The 22,343-nt window shown below is 44.1% G+C and overlaps 2 protein-coding genes and 1 long non-coding RNA gene across 3 annotated transcripts in view; 2 read left to right on the top strand and 1 right to left on the bottom strand.

Moving 5' to 3' along the window:
* TXNRD3 (thioredoxin reductase 3) overlaps nucleotides 1-1,385 on the top strand; it is a 32,006-nt gene extending 30,621 nt beyond the window's left edge. Inside the window, exon 16 of the mRNA XM_077325373.1 lies at nucleotides 269-1,385. Coding sequence (XP_077181488.1) covers nucleotides 269-331 — 63 coding nt within the window. The 3' untranslated portion in view covers nucleotides 332-1,385. The remainder of the gene's footprint in view (nucleotides 1-268) is intronic.
* A 3,838-nt stretch (nucleotides 1,386-5,223) lies between these two features.
* Nucleotides 5,224-7,506, bottom strand: LOC143831868 (uncharacterized). The gene is made up of 3 exons (XR_013229000.1): nucleotides 7,114-7,506; nucleotides 5,589-5,869; nucleotides 5,224-5,237 (listed from the first exon to the last, which is right to left on the bottom strand). It is a non-coding gene; the product is annotated as an uncharacterized LOC143831868 (long non-coding RNA).
* Nucleotides 7,507-7,532: 26 nt separating this feature from the next.
* Nucleotides 7,533-22,343, top strand: part of LOC143831866 (uncharacterized) — a 98,715-nt gene continuing 83,904 nt past the window's right edge. Inside the window, exons 1-5 of the mRNA XM_077325372.1 lie at nucleotides 7,533-7,662; nucleotides 13,106-13,184; nucleotides 18,695-18,766; nucleotides 20,109-20,194; nucleotides 20,349-20,435. Coding sequence (XP_077181487.1) covers nucleotides 13,111-13,184; nucleotides 18,695-18,766; nucleotides 20,109-20,194; nucleotides 20,349-20,435 — 319 coding nt within the window. The 5' untranslated portion in view covers nucleotides 7,533-7,662; nucleotides 13,106-13,110. The remainder of the gene's footprint in view (nucleotides 7,663-13,105; nucleotides 13,185-18,694; nucleotides 18,767-20,108; nucleotides 20,195-20,348; nucleotides 20,436-22,343) is intronic.

The following is a 22,343-nucleotide window of genomic DNA, read 5'->3' as shown; positions in this document are numbered from 1 at the left end:
AGATTTCATTAATTTCCCCCAGGTTCAGGTCGAGGGGGGTAAGGGTACGTAAACAAGGCCCCTGGGGCGCATATTGCCTAGGAGGCAAAGGCAAGACTGAAGACTGCCATTGGGATTCAGCGGGCTTCTGCAATCTTATTTACTATCTTACCATGTTCATATAAACCAGAGATTAATACCAACTTTAAGTTCAGTTAGATTGGGAGGGAATAGTGTTGAATAAAGGGGAGTCTTGAAAAGCATTAAAACATGTTTCATTCTCTCACAGGTGTTCACAACAATGGATATAACAAAAGCTTCGGGGCAAGATATCAATCAGGCTGGTTGCTGAGGTTAAATCCTGCTGTTTAAATTGTTTCTTGTTGGCTCCACTTCCCCTTATATATTGAAGGTTTTCAGAAGCATTTATGTACCCACCAGTTAGGTCAACTGAGAATGCTATCAGATCATGGTACGCTGCTACTATGGGTGGTGCATTTCTGAAACTTCTTTGAAGGGTAATGTTGTCTTCAGAAAACACTAAACAGCAGGTGAACTAATGCCTGACTTGCTTAGAATGGCACTTAAGTGCCTTTTTGATGTTTCGGCTCTGAACCTCTTCGGAAGGCGGGCTGCAACTGATGACTTCTCTGCAATGTTGGGGAAAGCCTATTCGTCCAAACAAGCTGAATCCCCAGAGCGACCTCTGAATCGCACAAATCAAATCAAGTGTTTTTTTTAGAGCTTTCTGTGAATGCATTGGGCACAGCTGAAGGAGTAGTTTTCTTGCTGGCAATTACTCTTATGAGCTCTGTTGGATCACTGGTGCATTTGTTGTCTAAAATTGATGTTTCTTACATTTTTTAATCTCCTGGTTTAACGTCATTCATTGAAAAAATATGTTTGGACACTTATTGTGTTCCTTTGAAAGAGATGTTAAGGCTTATGGGGCATATAATGGAGATGTTTAATCCCCGTTTGTTGGGGGAGGGCAAATTATCACTGCTATAAACTTTGTGGAACCGTTTGTGCTTCGGCAGAGGAAAATAACAAGAATTCCCTGAGAAACTAAATTCTTACAGTCCCTCCCTACATTTGACTACTGGGGGGGGGGGGAAATCCTGGTAATCTTGATCTTATCCCTTAACGCAACAACCAAGTGATTTCAGCTGTAAGATGGAAAGCATTTGGTCTGTAAGAGTACTAGTATGCAAGTAATTCATTTACGTTTTCAGAGAACACTGGGTTGACAAAAGCAAATCTGTGTACATAAATAGTGTGGATTCATGTGTTTCCCTTGGCATCCCTTATTTTTAGAAAGTATGCTTGTGCTCATTTTGTTTTTAAAATGTGAGTCTGAAATGCTTTCTGTCAAACTGTATCCTACATAAACAATTTTTAAACTATTTATGGTGTATCATGGAATTTATAAAGTCCAATAAAATGAGCAAAGTCAGATGGTATGCAATGCCAAATGTGTGGAACTTACATTCTGGCAGAAGACTACACAACAGGAACTTTTAAGTCTAGACCAGCCTGAGGGAAGATGTTAATGAGCACGCTCTTCCCATGATGGTGGTTTTCCAGAAGAGTGGCTGTTCCTGGCATTTGGTCCCTACACTTTGAGCCTCTTGGGGGACTCACGCAAGTAGCTCCTAACCCGTGCATTGCGGGGGGAAATCAGAGAAGACTAACTGTTTTTCCAAGCTCCAGCTTGGTGGAATGAGCTGCCAGAACTCCCAGAACTTGAAGGGTCTGCAAAACTGTGCTGTTCCCATCTGAATGCCTGCCCCACCTAGGTTCCCGCCTAGGCCATACTGCATCTAAGTCTGGTCAAAAACTGGAATTCATCTGTCAGAGCAAGGCTTCAGTCTACAAGTTGTAATAGATCTATTTTTAGGATTTTAATATTTATTGTATGGGGATTTGATCTGCACGATGGTTGCAAGCTGTCTTGAGACCTGGAGGGGGCAGACTAGAAGCCCAATAAATAAATAAATTACCACACGGAACACAGAAACCTTTCGACATTCTTCAGAAGCGGTCAAGAGATCCTGGTTTCTATCTGTATACAAAAGTAACAATTGGGGATTTCAATTAGTACTTTAATAATATCCATGTGAGGAAAAAGTAAGAAAGAATGTATCTACTCTGTCCACCGCAGTAAATGAACTTCAGGAAGTTAATGATCCGTTTACCTGTTCTTCCCAGTAAACAACAACATAGTACATGCCTTAAGCTGTGATGGCTTCTCCAGGAGCATAAGGAGATAGGCAATCCCGCAAATATGAAGGGCTCAGACTGCAGATGGCCTTGAAGGTTAACACCAAAACCTTGAACCTGATCTGTGCCACAACTGGTCAGCAACTGCCTCAGCACAGGCTGGCTGTGGGCCCTCCAAGGTGTTCCCGTGAGGACCCTAGCAGCTGCATTTTATACTTTGTAAAGTATACAGTTGTAAAAACAGCTGTAATTTTCAGATCGCATAGAGCGAGTTACAGAAGTCTAACCTGGAGGTGACCATTGCATGGATGACTATGACCAAGTAATTGAAAAAGGGTCACAAGTAGCGTCACTTGGTGCAGCTGGAAGAACATGGACCTCCATTTATTCGCATGTGCCCCGCTCCATCACCTGTATTGCTTGGTCTTTGATGTCAGCTATGTTAATGGACTCCGGGGAATGGTAGAGGACAAGAAGGCCTGGAGGATCATTGTCCATGGGGTCGCGATGGGTCGGACACGACTTCGCACATAACAACAATAACAATGTTAATAGAAAACAATGTTCAGTAAATCTGAGAGACCTATATTTTTTTAAGATTCCCACATCTTGTGGGGGAGCTGGGAGGGAAAGAGAGGGCTTAGTTTTAAAGCATGGTGCTATGACGTTGTGTAACTGATTATGTGCAGAATGCATTTTCACCAATATTGTTAAAGGGGCGTGGTGATAGAGGCTTGAGAACTAGAGCTGTGACTGAAGGTTATCTGCTCCAGCAGGTATACCCTAGAAATGGTTACTATAGCAAAAATTTCACTATGTTGCAGAAGGCCAGAAACAGATGGTTGCAGCCTTTCTCCGCTTTCATTGAGAGACTCCTGAATCATTCTTGAGGCTACAAAAACCCCTAGAAATTGTGTGATCGGGCAGAATATGGTTAGGAAGCATAGCTGTATAACATCCCCACTCGGGGTCCCTCCCCCTCTAGGCCCATCATTGGGCCATTGAGGGGATCAACGTGACCATATATTGTCATACTTCCTGATAAATGTTTAACAAATTATGAAAATAATTATGAAAAGCCACTTTAAGGTGGCTTTGGGCTGCAGCTCGCAGCCGGATCAAGTGGGGTGGGTGGGGGTGGGCCAGCTTGTTAGCAGGGCCAGGACAGAGCTCCTTAGTAGGCAGTCAGCAGACCAGGAGGCCCTCCTTAGCAGGCCCTCCACCACGCCCCTTTGCTCAGGGCCCTCTCCCCTTACCTGCTGCTGGCTCCAGACACTGAGACATGTCTGAGAGCAAAGAGGCTAGAGTCCAGAGATGGAGGGTGGGAGCTGCAGGGTAGGGCCAATCAGGGTGCAGCCAGCAAAGCTGGCTGCACCCTGATTGGCTGTATTCCAACGTGGACAGCTGGACATGTTCCACCCCCAGGCTGTTTCACAAATATATAGAGGAACCATGGATAAGGATATGAAAAATTAGCTGACTCCCACCCATTCAGAAAACCCTTTTTAGGGCTGACAAGAAACCCTAGGAGAAAGCATGTTCTAGATTAACCTCACTTATTATAGAAAAATCAAATGTTTCTAGTCTTATTCAGAAGCTCCCAAACAGGTACAAAATATCTTCCTGTGCACACCTACCCTATTAAGGGATACATTTCTGGGGTGATTAATTTACAAGAAGGTATAACTGTAAGTCACTCACTTTATAATTAAAGTGATAGGCAAGTCATCTCTTCTACTCCCACCTTTTCCAACATAGTTTTGAGTCCTGTCCCAGAGTCTTTTGCCTTGCAGTCCTTAAGAGACAAACAGGGCTAATTTTTCTTCAATTGATTAGTTTCATTGGGTAGAAGGCTCACATTCCAATCTTCAATAACTTCCCCTTTGGTTACTGACTATATATCACTCTATAAATCAGGGGTGGCCTAACTGTTCTCTAGATGTCCATGAATGACAATTACCATGAGCCCCTGCAAGTACCATGTTGGCAGGGGCTCATGAAAATTGTAGTGAATAGGCATCTGGACAGCCACAGTTTGGCCCACTTTGCTATGGATAATAGTTTCACGGATTGGAAATATTTTACTTTGTAAATGTTCTATCACTCAGTGCTGGTGGTAGCTTAGTATTTCATAGACTCCATACAGAAGGGGAAATAGTAAGAAGTTGCGACCACAGCAACTGCACTGGAAGCCAGAGCAACACAATACAGACTTGCCAATAAGAGTGGCACACTATACCGGAAAACAGCCAACCAGCATGCTTCACTTCAGATCCATCTCTATTAAGGAACGTTCCAAAGCCTACTACATGCCAGGATCTGCACACAGGAGTGTTCAGATGTTCTCTTTTAAGCATGTGCTCTTTTGGCAGGTGACACATGGAAGGAAGCATGGCATGTTACCCAGATACCTCTGCAATTGGGAAAGGAAGGCCCCTAGGGAAAGCCACAACAGATTAAAGAGAGTTGAGAAACTAAAACTGGATGTGATCAGATCACTATGGCCAGATTACACTTTGTGAAGAACAGCTGGGGGCCAGCTGATAGAAAGTGCTACATGCTACAGAGGAAAGTTGAGCCTTCAGCTATAGATCAGTATCTAGCAGCACCCACTACTCCTTCAGCAAAAATACAAGGGGTCCAGGCCCAGCTGAATCTATAATCCCTGAGTGGCTTCTCCGCTGACCAATAGTACCTCAGTTTTTCTGGACTGAGTTTCAGTTTTTCCTATGGTCTCAGCTTGTATTGGAGGGCTGCTGGGAAACAGCTAGAAGTTAATAATGATCACTAGTAGCAACAAACAAGTGAACTCAGGCACTCTCTGCATGTGTTTGAATTATATGATATGGGTTTGAATTATATGATATGAACCCAGCTTGGTGCTTTCCCCTTTTTATAACATCTGTCAATTTTCCTTTGAAATTCCCACACGTCAGGATTCATGTGCTCAGGGAGATTTTCATTGAGCCAATAATTCACCCATCTACTGTAGGAAATTGCCTTGGAACTCTGGAATTTCTTTTTGGGGTCTCATCCTGCAAGTCCAAAAAGAATAGCACATTTAGCCAGCAGTAGCAACCTCTGGACTAGCAGCCACCTAGAAATGTTGTGCTCTCTCCCCGTTTCTCCCAAAAGTGTGTGGCTTGTGCTCTGGCGTGATTATTGAACCTTTCTTCCAATGTATCTCTTAAGTCGGCAGGAAACCCTCCTGCACTGTGCATACTTACGCCTGCAGTTCTCTGAGTAGAAGATACTGATAACCACTGATAGTGAACTGCTGAGGGAGGAAGGGTTGTTAAGCCAATAGACTATGTGCATGTTGTTCATGGGGTGGGGTTGTGGCATTTGCAGATGTCAACACTTGGCAGTGGATCCCTCTCACTCACCTATCTGGGTCACATTGTCCTTGCATCCCCAGTTGGAGGATCCAGGTTGGGGTTTTCAGCAGTGTAGTGTTGTGCCACCATCAGGTTCAGCGGGCTTAAGATGCCAGCTGTGGCTTCCTTTCTTACTCCTCTGCTTGCAGAAGTGTGGCATCTGCCAAGAGTCACACCACCATATCTCCACATTACACCAGCATGGGCTTCGTTTCCAGAATGGATTCTAACCCTCCACTGATTCTCTTTGTGACTTCAATGTACCACACAGCTATGGACACACCAGGTTTCTGAGAAATAGAAAAAGAAGACACTTGCTAGCAAATGGTGAAATAAAAACTCCACAGAAATTACATGACACTTTACAAACTGAGTAAGGCAGAACTAGGCAATATTCTCCAGAACCATATTGATCTCTGGCTTTGCCTCCCTCCCTCTATAATCTCTCTTCCCACCTTCCATAATTCATGCAAGCCCTGAGCTCTTAGATGCTTAGTTTTAAAAGGAATTCAGGGCCACGCATTTCCTCACAGTTTTGTCATTCTTCCAACTGTGTGCAGAGGTTTCTCAGTGACCTACCTTGGCTATATGAAATATTACTGGCACTGATGAGGCTGTGGTTTTATGACTGAAGTGCAAACCAGTTGTGGCTAGATAATGTCACCTCTTGACTATGAATGGAACATCAGCCAACCTAGAATGTCTGTGATTTGGAAACAGGCCCTCAAGAATCAAGACTGCCTTGGGAGCAATCAGTCTCCTTTGTTTAAATGATTTCTAGTGGTCTTTGGAAAATCAGTTCTTCAGGAAATTAGTGCACCCCAATTGTCAACCATTTTAGCATTTGGGAGCCTCTTCCCAAACAGTTATGCTTCATCATGATATTTCAGGGTAATAAATCCCAGTGTTAATGTTGGGCAGGAGCAATGTGGCAGGAAGAGGGCAAGGAGTGGTTCCTGTTGGTGACAGAGGATAAGACCCGCAGTAATGGGTTTAAACAGGGTAAACAGAGAGCCAGTTTGGTGTAGTGGTTAGGAGTGCGGACTTCTAATCTGGCATGCCTGGTTCGATTCTGCGCTCCCCCACATGCAGCCAGCTGGGTGACCTTGGGCTCGCCACAGCACTGATAAAACTGTTCTGACCGGGCAGTGATATCAGGGCTCTCTCAGCCTCACCCACCCCACAGGGTGTCTGTTGTGGGGAGAGGAATGGGAAGGCGACTGTAAGCCGCTTTGAGCCTCGTTCGGGTAGGGAAAAGCAGCATATAAGAACCAACTCTTCTTCTTCTTCTAAATATTGGGGGGGGGGATTTGTAGTCGGAGTAATTCAACAGTGGAATGGGCTGCCTAAGGAGGTGTTAGGCTCCCTCTCACTGACAGTCTTTAAGCAGCAGCTGGACAGATACTTATCCTGGATGCTCTCTAGGCTGATCCTGTATTGAGCTAGATGGCCTGTATAGCGCCCCTTCTAACTATATGATGCTCGGAGCATTTCCCCTTCCGGTTCCCTGATTATATAAACTCGCTTTAGGGACCTGTGCAAAAGAAGGCCCGGGCTCTGCTGCGTGGCAAATCTTTACGAGAGGCTGGGCGAAAAGTACCATCCTATGCAGCGTTTGAGTCCCGTGGCACCCTGAAGCCCAACACGGTTTAATCCGGGGGAACCGTCTTCCCGTGCAAGGACACTTCATGAAGTTGCTCTTCCAGGTGCCACTCGGCTCCCACTTTGTCCTGCCGCCTCAGTTCCCAGCCGACTCCTTCCTAGGCCGAGCAGACGTGTCTGGACCGCAGCGCTGCTTGGAGGCTTTTCCTGGCTGCCTTGTTGATGGCGGCGAGGCGTTGCTGGCGTTTCTGGAGCGTGGGCCGCTTACTCGCCTAGCCGGAGACGCCCGCTCTGCCCTGCCGACCGCCACAGGAAGGGAAGGAAGGGAAGGCCTGCCCGCCCACTCCTCCCACGCTGCAGAGAGAGGCCGGACGGGAGGAGCGGAGGGGGGTGGCGGGGGTTCCAGAACCTCGCCGGCTGGGCTGTTGCCTGGCGACCAAGCCGCGGCCGCTCCCTTCCTCCCCTTGCAGTCGAGGCCGCGGTGAGACATTTTCTTCGGGGAGAGCTGAAGGGAAACAAACAGCCGGCTTCCCCCGTCTCCGCCTGGATCAGGAAACTCCGTTCCCGCTGGCGGTAGCAGCCCCCCCCCCCGGCCGCTTTAAACCTGCCCTCTAGTCTCCCCCAAAGAATTGTGTGGAGCCCCATTAGGCAGGGGTGCCTGTTATGTCCGTGGGTCCACGAACACAACAGTGCTAGTCCCCAGGTGAGACCTGGGGATCCCCTAGATTCGGGGTAGTCAAACTGCGGCCCTCCAGATGTCCATGGACTACAATTCCCAGGAGCCCCTGCCAGCGAATGCTGGAAGGGGCTCCTGGGAATTGTAGTCCATGGACATCTGGAGGGCCGCAGTTTGACTACCCCGCCCTAGAATTACACCTTCTCTCCAGTCCCTAGTTGGGACCTGGGAATTCCTCAGTTTTATAGCTCATCACTAAGCGATAGAGATTATTTCCCTGGAGATCTGCATTATACTCCACTGAGGCCTCCCCAAATTGTAGCCATTCCCAGCGCCACCTCCAAATTCTCAAGGTATTTCCCAACCTAGAGCTGGCAGCCCTATCTCCAGACTACAAAAATCATTTCCCTTGGAGAAAATGGGTGCTTTGGAGGGTGGACTCTAGGGTATTGTACCTGGCTGAGGTCCGTGTCCTCCCCAAACTCCATTCCCAAATCGCCTGGTGTCTTCCAACCTGGCTCTGGGAACCCTACCTCCATCCCTGGCAACTCTATTGCTCTTACTGTAAACTAATTCCTTTAAGGGAGGTGAGCAAAAGTTCCAGAGCTAGGAGCCCACTGCATACACTACTGATAAATCCCCACTAGCAAAGTTTTGCCTTGATTGGATAACCCAGGCTAGCTTGATCTGTTCAGATCTCAGAAATTAAGCCAGATTGACACTGTTTAGTATTGGGATGGGAGACCACTAAGAAATATCGGGGTCATGAGTCTTGACTCGGGCTGGGGGGAATGGCAAACCACCTCTGAATGTTTCCTGCTTTTGTCAGCCTTTGGTCAGCGGTGACTTGAGGGCAAAATAGCAAAAATCCAAACATAGCTGCAGCAAACATTCTCTCCTGCCCTGGCAACCCTGGAGCATCATTGTCCTCAGTGGGCCAGGCCTGTTGATTGTTGATCCCTTCTGCCATCAGTTATCAGGACGTGCATAGGCTTCTAGGTCACATGCAGGATCTGTCTAGTCAAGCATCCCCCTGTGAGCAAGGAACCAACTCAAATGCTTCTGGGAAACATGCAACCAGAAAGGCAATAGAATGGCCTCCCAGCAACTGGTATTCAGAGTTTACATAGTCTCTGACTCAGCAACTTCAATTTATGTCATGGCCATTGACACATCTGTCTTTTATAAATTTGTTTCAAGGTTTGTGTGCAGGCCAGTGGCTACCACTTCATCTTGTGGCACTTAGTAATGTAAGTTAATTATGTGTTGCAGTGAGTGTGTAGTCCCAATCAATTTCAGGAGATGATCTTGAGTTCTAATCTGTAAGATAAACGTTTCTATGCCTGATTTCTCTACACTGCTCAAAACTTTAGTCCCCTTTTATCATTTCTTCCTGTATCTGTCTCCCCTTACCCAATCTAAGATACTCTAAGTAGAGAATCCTCAGCAAAGGTGCACCTTTCTATTTGAATGGACTTAGAAGGATATAACTCTTGTAGCTTGGACCTGGATGGACCAGACTAGCCTGATCTTGTCAGATCTCGGAAACTAAGCAGGTTAGGCCCTGGTTAGAATGTGAGTGGGAGGAACACCAAGGAAGTCCAGGTTGCTGTATAGAGAAAAGCAATGTTGAATCACCTGTGAATGGCACTTGACTAGAAAATCCTACAGAGTTGCCATAAATTGACTGCAATGTGACAGCACTTTACACACACACACAAATGACTGCTAGGGTTAATCTTTCTTCACTGGGGTCCAATCCCTTGATCAGTTTGGTCATCTGTTTTGTACTTTTTCAAGTTCTGCATACTTTACAAGACTGATTAACCATAACAATATTCCAAATGTGGCTGCATTAAGGTTATTTCCATTTGTTTCCCAAAATTCTATCCATACATGTATCTCACAACTAAGGCTATTATAAAATTATCCTCTATTTAGTTCTTTCCTTCCTCCCAGTGTGATTAAGAGCGATGGCTTCTACTCTAGTGAGCCAGGTTTGATTCCCTGCCCCTCCACGTGCAGCCAGTCACAGAGATGTTCTCAGAGAGCATATAAAATCTGGAAGTTTATTATTTTTTAATATGGATTGCTGGGGAGGAGGGTGTTAGTTGCCACATCACACTTGACTTTTCCTAATATGTATTGGTACAGTGATTCCTAGTAGAGACACATGAGTTCAGATATTCCCACATAGCGCTGTTTTGATGTTAGGCGCCATCAGAAAAAGTTATGTGAAATCCAAAGTGAATTTGAAAAAAAATATACAATGTATGAAGTGACCCTCGGTACTAAAGGAAAGCTCTTTGCAAATGTTAACAGAGTTGTTTTTATGATTACTTCCAAGGGCTGCGCCTTGATAGGGCGATGGGGGAAGACTAGTTCTCGGTTAGGCTGTGCTCTTCAAAGTTAAAACCAAACCTTTGTTCAATGCCCTTGTATAGATGCCGTACTCCATGCTTCCCATATTTAGAACCTTCCTAAGTGGAATGCAGTCAGCTCCACGTATTAACAATCAGGACAGAGTGTTGTGCACTCTGTTACCTCTGTTGAGGTAATTCAGGAGCAGAACTTGCACAACAAAATAATTTAAAATAAAAATATTCTTTAACTCAACCTTTTCATCATACAGGACAATACAACAAATACCAATATAGCTAACATGTAAATATAGCAGCGAACAGGAAATTGCCATGAGATAGTTCAGTTCGACAACTGGTTCTTGCTTTCTAAACTTTGTGGTAAATTATGTTCCACTTCTCCTCAAGTCCACCACAGTGCCAGATTATTCTTATTCATTTTTCTTCTGAAGGGCTTTATCAATACAGTACCCAGAATGCAAATTGTAGCTCAGAAGATACAGCCCTGTGATGATAATATAATTACAACGAAGATTAGTTACGCTAAATTTAATTCCCCCCTTTACTAATTGACATTTCATGTACAATGTTTTCCAGTTACCCTTTGTATCTGAGGAAGTGTGCATGCACACAAAAGCTCATACCTTTAAAAAAAACTTGGTTGATCTTAGAAGTGCTACTGGACTCAAAATTTGTTCTGCTGCCTCAGACCAAAATGGCTACCCATTTGAATCTATCTTCCAGTTACCCTATACAAGATGATAAGTGCTGAGAAAATCCAATCAAGCTTTCCAGCAACCAGCCTTTGCCGCTGCTGCTATGCTTCCTAGACTGACTCCACCCTACCTGGCTAAACCAACTAGTTTCAAGGGGTGTGTAATGTGTGCAAACAGATACCATTTAGGTATTTTGTTTATAGAGCTGGTGTGCATAAAGCTGATTCTATACATGTATGCCCCATCTCCTGCTTTCATCAAGATCGCTTATATCTGTAGAGCCCTGTCTACATTCACAGTAGTTCGGATCACTTAGGTTTGTGAGAGGCTGATGTGTAGATAGGCCTGGATGGAGACACAGTTGCTGTTGGGTTGCCAGTCTCCAGGTGGGCTTTGAGACTTTGGAATGGCTGCGTTGGAGCCATTTGAATGGACTATTGCATTATAACCTGCTGAAGTCCCTCCTTTCCCTGTCTTCCTGAGGGTTCATCACCAAATCTCCAGGAATGTCCCAACCTTGAGATGGCATTCCTAGTTGTAGTGGACACCCTCTTTGTTCCTACAGTTCTTTACAACATGATATTTCATGTGAGGATTTCCCAGTTCTTTTCCCCCTGGATCTTTGTGCTGTCTAAAATTCATTACCATCTCTATAATCTCACCCTGTTGTTCTTAGATATTAATTATAATTTGATTACTTTACTGCCATAAAGATGAAGAGGATTGGGCAAGTCTTCCCATAGAAACTACCAGAACTACTCCCTTAATTATTTTAATAACACCTTTGCAGCTTTCCAAGTCACCACCGGAGGAAGAAAGCTGGGCCCTGGGCCCAGTGCCTTTATGACTAGTTGCAAGGCACTTTGGTCAGATTAAACGTAACTGCTTTTAAAAACTTCTGCTTGTCTTCCTTAATTAGGTAATACATCCAAAACCAGTCAGTGTAACTAATAAATATTAAACTTTTTAAGTCACATTTGTATCATGCCTTTCTTCCCAGGAACTCAGCAAACAGGAGATATCAGCTATCTGTGAGGTAGGTCAGTCTGAGTCATAACTTCATAAAATCACCAGACCATAGAAAAGCAGAGATTTACACCCATATCTTCCCCGTCAAACTTATGCCATGTGAATAGTGGTTCTTTATTTAAAGCGAAGACCAGCATTGCAGTCTATATTTCCACCAAGATGTAGGTTTGCACTCCATGATTTAGAAGGTGCCAGTACTAAATACTACAGTGATTAGGGTTGTTGGAAGTTGGAGATCTCCCAATATTCCTACTTCCCTTCAGGCAACAAAGATCAATTCACCTGGAGAAAAAGATTGCTTTGGAAGCTGGGCCCTATGGCACTATACTTCAATGAAGTCCCTCCTCTCCACAAGTCCCATCCTCCTCAGGCCCTACCCCCCCCCCCAAAAAAAAAAATCTCCAGATATTTCCCAACCCTGAGTTGGGAACATAAACAATGATATATATATGATATATCATATATATATATGCATATATATATGCATATATATACACTTTGTGTTTATCTCTATTGAGCCTCTCCAAAAACAAGAATTACAGTAATTGTTATGACTCCCCAAAGCACCCATTCCTAGGAAGTGTTAAGGTTAATGTCTGTGTTTTTGTGAAATGGGGGATAAAATGTACCTACCTCAAGATGCATGGTTCCTGGTTGTTCATTTTGAAGCTCGCATTGGAAATGAACTGATGCATACAAAACATGCACACAAAAATCCAAGCAATGTGCCAAATGTTATGAAAATTAGTTTGATTTAATTTTCATAGAATCATAGAATCACAGAGTTGGAAGGGGCCATACAGGCCATCTAGTCCAACCCCCTGCTCAACGCAGGATCAGCCCTAACCATCCGAAAGCATCCAAGAAAAGTGTGTATCCAGCCTTTGCTTGAAGACTGCCAGTGAGGGGGAGTTTACCACCTCCTTAGGCAGCCTGTTCCACTGCTGAACTATGACTGTGAAAATTTTTTTTCCTGATATCTAGCCTATATCGTTGTACTTGAAGTTTAAACCCATTACTGCGTGTCCTCCTCTGCAGCCAATTTTATGTAAATATTTTATAGGTTTACAGTTCTGTGCCTTCTCCTGCATCAGGCATAGATCTACTAAAGATCAGATTTATTCTGTATTTACTTGTCAACAGTGGTGATGGAAGAAGGCCAGACAATTGCCAGTGCTATTAAAAATCCTAAGAAAGAAGAGACAAGAAGGAAGAAGAAAAGGTGAATTTGGTGACTTAATTACTTAGATTATGTTTGTTGACTTTTCTTAAACCCCTATCCATTAATCCTAAATGTATCATAGCTGATTATTTATTCTTAAGTACCCTAAGTATATTCTCAGAGGCCCTTTTGCCTTGCTATTTCATATGTCCAAAGGCGGAACATTAAAAACACCCCTATCAAATCATCGTTTGTAGATTGTAGCTGTGTCTAGACTTCTGTATAGCTGAGAACCCTGTGCTGAAATTATTGTGTACTATTCTGTACAGTACTTTAGATTAGATTCTCTACTCCTGGGGATGTTAAACCCAATATGCCTATGTCTCTTTTAAATGAACAAAACTTGAGTAAAGAGATAATATCACCAATGTAAAGAGGGTTTAATTGTCTCTGGATTGTTTCCATAATTGTTGGAGTTATGATGCTGATTCTGTACCTGTTTATGTGTGCTGTTTCGGCTTCTTATCTTCCCCAGTGTGATTATTATCAGCTTGATTGACTCATCACATGTTGTTTATTTATGCTGAGAAAGATATAGCATTGATTTTGTGAAACCCTAATTTGCCCCTCAATTGATAATAACACATGCACCACCATGTAAGACTATGTTAGAAGCAGAGTTTTGTTGTTCAATTTTAAAAGCTTTATACCCATGTGTACTCTGATCAAGCATGTCATTTGATCTAGCATGTTATAGCTCCACATGGAACACTACTCTCAGAGCTGTATTTTCAGCATCAAAGCTGCTGGTGAAAGGTGTTTACACACACACATACACAATGTGACTGACTATCATGAGGTGGGGTAAGCAGATGTGGTTGTCCTTCCTGCCCCTTCTTATCAGTAGGGCTTTGGCTTTTATAGCAAACTTTAAAAAGCAGAAGGGCTGTTTCAGGAGTTTCTTGAGCATATAGTATGTACCTACTCATACAACTCCAAATACTGACAAGAGGGATCTTCCTTGTAATACAAATACCTGGGTTTTGTTGTTTTACTCTTCTACAAATCATTGTTTTGCCAGTGAAGCTCCTTTCAAACCTTTTGTAGCCTTGTCTGTTAGCATTTATGATGCCTCAACCCTTTAAAAAATGTCCATGGCGAGGTCTTTATTTTACTCCCAGTATTCTACATGCATTGTTGTCATTGCAAAAGTCATATTGAATGCTTATGTATCACGCTATTAAGATGATTAGTTTGCATATGTGAATCAAAATGTCATGAGACCGTGTGAAAGATCAGAGCAATTTCCTCTCTGAATTTGATAAATCAAATAGCAGTATAAGAATCTGTCATGGCATTCTGAATGTTTCCAGCTGTAGTTAATAGGGATGGGCATGAACCAGGTCATGAACTAAAGCTCATGACAAATTTTGGACAGTTCATGGTTTGTGAAGTCTAGTGTATGGCAGATTGTTGTTGTTATGTGCGAAGTCGTGTCCGACCCATCGCGACCCCATGGACAATGATCCTCCAGGCCTTCCTGTCCTCTACCATTCCCCGGAGTCCATTTAAGTTTGCACCTACTGCTTCAGTGACTCCATCCATCCACCTCATTCTCTGTCGTCCCCTTCTTCTTTTGCCCTCGATCTCTCCCAGCATTAGGCTCTTCTCCAGGGAGTCCTTCCTTCTCATGAGGTGGCCAAAATATTTGAGTTTCATCTTCAGGATCTGGCCTTCTAAAGAGCAGTCAGGGCTGATCTCCTCTAGGACTGACTGGTTTGTTCGCCTTGCAGTCCAAGGGACTCGCAAGAGTCTTCTCCAGCACCAGAGTTCAAAAGCCTCAATTCTTTGACGCTCGGCCTTCCTTATGGTCCAACTTTCGCAGCCATACATTGCAACTGGGAAGACCATAGCCTTGACTAAACGCACTTTTGTTGGCAGGGTGATGTCTCTGCTTTTTAGGATGCTGTCTAGATTTGCCATAGCTTTCCTCCCCAGGAGCAAGCGTCTTTTAATTTCTTTGCTGCAGTCCCCATCTGCAGTGATCTTGGAGCCCAGGAAAATAAAATCTGTCACTATCTCCATTTCTTCCCCTTCTATTTGCCAGGAATTGAGAGGGCCGGATGCCATGATCTTTGTTTTCTTGATGTTGAGTTTCAAGCCAACTTTGGCACTCTCCTCCTTCACCCGCATCAACAGGCTCTTTAGTTCCTCTTCACTTTCTGCCATTAGAGTGGTATCATCTGCATATCTGAGGTTGTTGATATTTCTCCCTGCAATCTTGATCCCAATTTGTGACTCCTCTAATCCCGCATTTCTCATGATGTGCTCTGCATACAAGTTAAATAGGCAAGGCGACAGTATACAGCCTTGCCGAACTCCTTTCTCAATTTTGAACCAGTCAGTGATTCCATGTTCAGTTCTCACTGTTGCTTCTTGACCTGCATATAAATTTCTCAAGAGACAAATAAGATGCTCTGGTATTCCCATCTCTTTAAGAACTTGCCACAATTTGTTGTGCTCCACACAATCAAAGGCTTTAGCATAGTCAATGAAGCAGAAGTAGACGTTCTTCTGGTACTCCCTAGCTTTCTCCATGATCCAGCGTATGTTGGCAATTTGATCTCTAGTTCCTCTGCCTCTTCGAAATCCTGCCTGTACTTCTGGAAGTTCTCGGTCCACATATTGCTGGAGCCTAGCTTGTAGGATTTTGAGCATAACTTTGCTAGCATGAAAAATTAGTGCGATGGTGCGGTAGTTTGAACATTCTTTGGCATTGCCCTTCTTTGGGATTGGAATGTAAACTGACCTTTTCCAATCCTGTGGCCATTGTTGAGTTTTCCAAATTTGCTGGCATATTGAGTGTAGCACTTTTACTGCATCGTCCTTTAAGATTTTGAATAGTTCAACTGGAATGCTGTCACTACCACTAGCTTTATTGTTGCTCAGACTTCCTAAGGCCCATTTGACTTCACATTCCAGGATGTCTGGCTCCAGGTCAGTAACTACCCCATTGTGGTCATCAGGGATGTTAAGCTCGCTCTTGTATAGTTCTTGTGTATAATTTTGCCACCTTTGTTTGATCTCTTCTGCTTCTGTGAGGTCCCTACCATTTTGGTCCCTTATCATACCCATCTTTGCATGAAACGTTCTCTTCATATCTCCAATTTTCTTGAAAAGATCTCTGGTCCTCCCCATTCTATTGTTTTCTTCTATTTGTTTGCACTGTTCATTTAAGAAGGCATTCTTATCTCTTCTAGCTTTTCTCTGGAATTCTGCATTCAATTGGGTGTATCTTTCTCTTTCTCCCTTGCCTTTCACTTCCCTTCTCTCCTTAGCTATTTGTAAAGCTTCTTCAGACAGCCATTTTGATTTCTTGCATTTCTTTTTCTTTGGGATGGTTTTAGTTGCTACCTCTTGTACAATGTTGCGAACCTCCGTCCATAGTTCTTCAGGCACTCTGTCTATCAGATCTAATTCCTTAAATCTATTTGTCACCTCCACTGTGTATTCGTCAGGGATATGATTTAGTTCATACCTGAGTGGCCTAGTGCTTTTCCCTACTTTCTTCAATTTAAGCCTAAATTTTGCAACAAGAAGCTCATGATCTGAACCACAATCAGCTCCTGGTCTTGTTTTTATTGACTGGATAGAACTTTTCCATCTTTGGCTGCAGAGCACATAGTCAATCTGATTTCTGTGTTGACCGTCTGGTGATGTCCATGTGTAGAGTCGTCTCTTGGGTTGCTGGAAAAGAGTGTTTGCTATGACCATTGTATTCTCTTGACAAAATTCTACCAGCCTGTGCCCTGCTTCATTTTGTACTCCAAGGCCAAACTTGCCTGTTATCCCGGTTATCTTTTGGCTTCCTACTTTAGCATTCCAATCCCCCATGATGATAAGCACATCATTTTTGGGCGTTGCTTCTAGAAGGTGTTGTAGGGCTTCATAGAACTGATCAACTTCATCCTCTTCAGCAGCAGTGGTTGGGGCGTAGACCTGGATCACTGTGATGTTGAATGGTTTGCCTTGGATTCGAACTGAGATCATTCTGTCATTTTGGGGATTGTATCCCAAGACTGCTTTTCCTACTCTCTTATTGATTATGAATGCTACTCCATTTCTTCTGCGAGATTCTTGTCCACAGTAGTATACCTGATGGTCATCTGAATTAAATTCACCCATTCCTGTCCATTTTAGTTCACTGATTCCTAAAATGTCGATGTTCAGTCTTCTCATTTCTTGTTTAACCACGTCCAGCTTGCCTTGATTCATGGATCTGACGTTCCAGGTTCCTATGGAATAAAAATCTTTACAGCATCGGACTGTCTTTTCGCCACCAGTTACTTCCACAACTGAGCGTCCTTTCGGCTTTGGCCCAGCCGCTTCATTCATTCTGGCGCTACTCGTACTAGCCGTCTGCTCATCCCCAGTAGCATATTGGACACCTTCCGACCTGAGGGGCTCATCTTCCAGCGTCATATCGTTATGCCTATTGGAACTGTCCATAGAGTTTTCATGGCAAAGATACTGGAGTGGTTTGCCATTGCCTTCTCCAGTGGATCACCTTTTGTCAGAGCTCTCAGCTATGACCTGTCCGTCTTGGGTGGCCCTGCACGGCATAGCTCATAGCTTCACTGAACTACGCAAGCCCCCTTGCCACAACAAGGCAGCGATCCTTGAAGGGGGGTATGGCAGATAAACTGGCACAAACTTTCCATGAACTTTCAAGCTGTTTGTGGAGATGCCTGCCAGTTCATGAGTGGAGACATTTTCAGACAGACTGGAATCAAAAGGTTTACATAAGTTCAAAGCAACAATTTGAAGGGCATGTAGAGGAGTATCCAAGAAGGTCATCTGTGACTGCGACGTCTTTAGCTTGCACAGGATCCAATCTATACATTCATGAACCTGTGCCAGTCAAAATGCCCATTGAGGTCATTTTGACTGTCCAAGGTTCAGGAGTATATAGAACAGATATATAGAACAGATCCTGTGCAAGGTAGAGACACTAAACTTGAAGCAGACCTTCCCCAGAAGACCCTCTACATGCCTCCAACTTTGATGTCTCTATATACTTCTGAATAATAACATGTCAAAATGACCACCATGGGTATTTTGACAGGCACAGGTTCAGTAGGTTCAGGAGTGTATAGAACAGATCCTGTGTAAGCTAGAGACTCCAGACTCACAGGGGATCTCCAGATGATTCTCCTCTACGTGCCCTCCAAGTTCAGTGATGCTTGGATTTATGCCTTCCCCAAAGAAGGTGCCCCCAAAGAAGTGCTTTCTGGGACAATGACTGCTACTCATTTCCCCAGAAAGCATGCCATGTGTGTGTGTGTGTTTCAAAGGTTGTGATGGTTTATGGTTCATGAATGGAACACTCCACCAAAGCAAACCATGTTTTTCTTATTTGTGCCCATCCCTAATTGTAAATGTTGTTATATTCTGTTGATAGATAGATGCCCTTGCATTGTAATTTTGAAGGTTTTTCTCTTGAAGAGACAGCAAATGATTGATACTACCTCCTGCTTCTCTCGTGTTAATTTTACTTCCTTATTCTAAAGATTAACTTTCGTTGATGAAATTCATGACTCGGGATCTGATGAGCAGGCAAGAGTACAAGAAATAGCAGAACTGTGAGTACATCTCTGTGTTATCTATTTCTCCATTTCCCCACAGCACTGTGGTACATTCTCACACATCCCAAGTTCTCCCCGCTTTTCTGTGATCTTCCCCAAGCCTGCTATGTAGCAAGGTTTTTGAGAAATATCACAGCAGTACCTGAATAGTTGTCATGTAGTTGGGAAAGTTTGGATCCCCACTCCCTACAACAAGGCTCGTGTCCTCATGGTGGTTGCCGACGTCCCCCACCCTCCATGACAGAGGGGATTTTTGGAGAAATTTTTGTTCCTGTCAAAAGCATAGAAATATGTCAGAATTTTGTATTGCTGTGTCAGTTACAGAGGGGGAGCTCCTCAACACCCCCCCCCCACACACACACACACATACTGGTGATGTGGAGGTGGGGGAGTAAAGTACCCATTGTGGGGACTGGGACAGGGAAAGTTCAAGGGAAGCTGCCATCCGTGTTGCACTGGCAACTGCAGCAACAAGGCTTCTGAAGGAAAGCTTACTCACGTGGAACTTCCCTCAAGTTCAAGAGCTGTGAATTAAATGTGCAGGGAGGAGATTGATCTAGTTAGGCATTAGGTATTTTGCTGCGTAGCTTTCCACACAAGGATTTCTTAATAGGAGATTTATTTATTTACTAGGAGAAAGGCCCATTTATAAAAATGGGTTTAAAAACGGGGATAGGGCGAGTTTGTCCTACCTTGTAGCTTGGCTGGAAGCTGCTGGGGGCAGGCGGGTAAGCGGCGCGGCTTGGAGGGGGGGTGGGGCGGGCATTGGGGAAGGGAAGCACGCATGCTCGGGAGTCCGGGCATGCGTGCTGGAGCGGTGGGGCGGGGTGGTGGTGGGCGTCGGCATGAGCAACCAGGCATGCGCGTGAGTCCGCGCATGCCTGGTTCATTTGGCAGACGTGCGGGGCCGTGCACAGGGCGCGCAGGCCAGCTGCGTTTGTGCAAGGCAAAAGGGAAGAGAGGGACAGGGAGCAGGAGGGCCGGCGGAAGGTGAGTGCAGTGTCTGGGAGCGGGGCTCAGCCGGGGGAAGCGTGAGTTGGTGTGTCGGTGGGAAGTGCAGGGACAGGGGTGGACAGGGCTTTGCGCGCCTCCCCATTAGCAGCGTGGTCCAAGAGTGGCACTCCTAGGGGCGAATCAGGAGCCACTTCGCGGCTCCTGATTCGCCCCCTCGAGTTTTTATCACGGACAGAGCCCGCCCTAACTCCTCCCCAACAGCCCTTAGGGCTTTATTTAATCCGCTCCGCAGGAGCAGGTAAAGATTGACCGGTATTTTCCCCAACTATCTTATTCTGAATGCAGCTTACACATCTCTAACGTGTAATTATTTTTCTTGTTGCAGCTTTGCCACAAAAGGCACCAACTTTCTTACTTTTGGTTTAAACTTGGTGAAGAGGTTCTACCAGCAAGCTTTAGATATAGCAGGAGGTGAGAAGAGGCATAATGTGTCCCAAGGGGGGAAATGGAATACCTTTCTTCTTACAGACTAAGCCTAAATTTGTTTTCTATCTCAGCATGTTTTCTAGTTATTTATATGTAAGGGTTCCATCCCTAAGATGTCCCTCTTTACAATTCCATTTAGTCACTTTCAACAGCCGGAAAGGAAAACTGGTCCTAGCTGATGGAAGAGGATTGTCCACCTTGGATTTGTTTTCTTCAAATTCTGCTGGTGAGGATGAATCTGTGAACTGTCTTAAGGTTTATTGCAAACAGTGTGCAGTGCCCTTAGTTGTATTAACCAGAAGAATAAAAAAAGAATAGCAAACTTGAAGTGCTGCCTCTCCCTGTCTTTCAATAAGCTTTGTTATTCCCAGGAAGATCTATTGTCAGTGTCCTCTTTTTATTCTGCAATGTCCTGGGGTAGGGATATTTTTCTATGGTTGCTCCATGGTTGTGAAACACCCAGATGAGGCTAGAAGTGGTGGGAGGGTAAACAGGCATGGTTTTTCATTGAGTTTGTAACATAATTATTTTGGAGGAATTTGGGGAAAGTCTGTTCAAAGGTGGTTAGTTTCCCAGTTATGCCTAAGGAGGTTGGGTGTACATTTAGATATTTATATATATATTCTTGTTTTTATAGTTTACTGTACATTTGCATACAATTTGATTGTATTTTATATTGATTATATTGTTGTTTGCCACAGATGATTTTATCCCCCTTCCTAGGCGAGCTAGTTCGTCTCAGGGAGTGTATTCTTATTGAAGCCAGGAAGGCTTTCCTGGACTCAAGAGGTCTTGGGATGATTTGGATAAGTTAATCATGAGTCTGACTGTGGTTGTCCCGTCGTGGTAGGGCATGCACCGTCAGTGATGATCTCACTGCAGAGGAGGTGATGCAGTCACCTGTTGCTTGCTGTGCTGGGAAGCAGGCCACCCAAGTGTTGGAACAGGTATCTTGGTGCCTCCACCACCAGAGATGTACTTGCACCCGCTCAAGGTACCCCCTCAGGTCCTGTCTCACTGCTATGTCTGGTGGCCAATTTGGGCTCCATTCCCCAGCTCTCAGCTAGCCCCTTCCATTAGAAACCAAGGGATGGCAGTAGCCATTGACATACGGTGATGTTGTGGAGCATCAGACAAACAGTAAAGAACTTGGTTATTGCCAACAGTAAAGAACTTGGTTATTGCTGTATGGCTCAGCAACTGCCTGTATACTGGAAACAACAGAACGCCATTTTCAATTGATTGAATGTCTACTCAGTCACCATGGAATTGCCCGATAAGTTTAACTTTAAATGCAAAGGATGTAAACTGTCAAAATGCCAAAGAGTGGTACTGTCAGTATCCTTACGCTTAGTACAGTTTTCCAGTTTCCACTCAGAATTTATGGTTACTTCTGTTTCCAGAAAAGTTATTGATTTTACATTTTTTTAAACGTAAACTTAATCGTTTCATGCGGATCATTCAGCCATATTTCCATTTGCAAAAGCCTATTAGGGTCTTGAATAAATAATTTTTAAAAATCATCTAGGAATTGAGTGTAGAAAATTACATTTCTTTAATAAGGATTCACCTGTGGATTACATAGCCAACCTTTCTCAATAATTCTCATGAAAATATTGGCCAACGAGAGCACAATTGGGCTGCCCATGGCAACTCCATAGACTTGAAGAAATAATTGTTGTTCATAGAAGAAGAAGAAGAAGAGTTGGTTCTTATATGCCATTTTTCTCTACCCAAAGGAGGCTCAAAGCAACTTACAGTCACCTTCCCTTTCCTCTCCCCACAACTGACACCCTGTGAGGTGGGTGAGGATGAGAGTGCCCTGATATCACTGCTCGGTCAGAACAGCTTTATCAGAACCATGGTGAACCCAAGGTCACCCAGCATGTGTGTGTGTGTGTGTGGGGAGTCAGAATTGAACTCGGCTCACCAGGTTAGAAGTCCGCACTCCTAACCACTACACCAAGCTGGCTATTAAAAAATATATTTCAAAAATTATGTCCAGCAAACTTTAAAGAAACTTGGTAGAAGGATGTTGGTTCTAACTCATATTTAAGGCATCCTCTATTGCTAATCTGGCTTCTTCCAGTGGGATATTAGTATAGGGAGCTTGTACATCCATAGTCATACTGTC

This window comes from Paroedura picta, chromosome 3 (genome assembly GCF_049243985.1).
Source record: "Paroedura picta isolate Pp20150507F chromosome 3, Ppicta_v3.0, whole genome shotgun sequence".
NCBI lineage: Eukaryota > Metazoa > Chordata > Lepidosauria > Squamata > Gekkonidae > Paroedura > Paroedura picta.
Note: the sequence above shows the minus strand (reverse complement) of the source record. Positions and strands in the feature narration are given on the sequence as shown.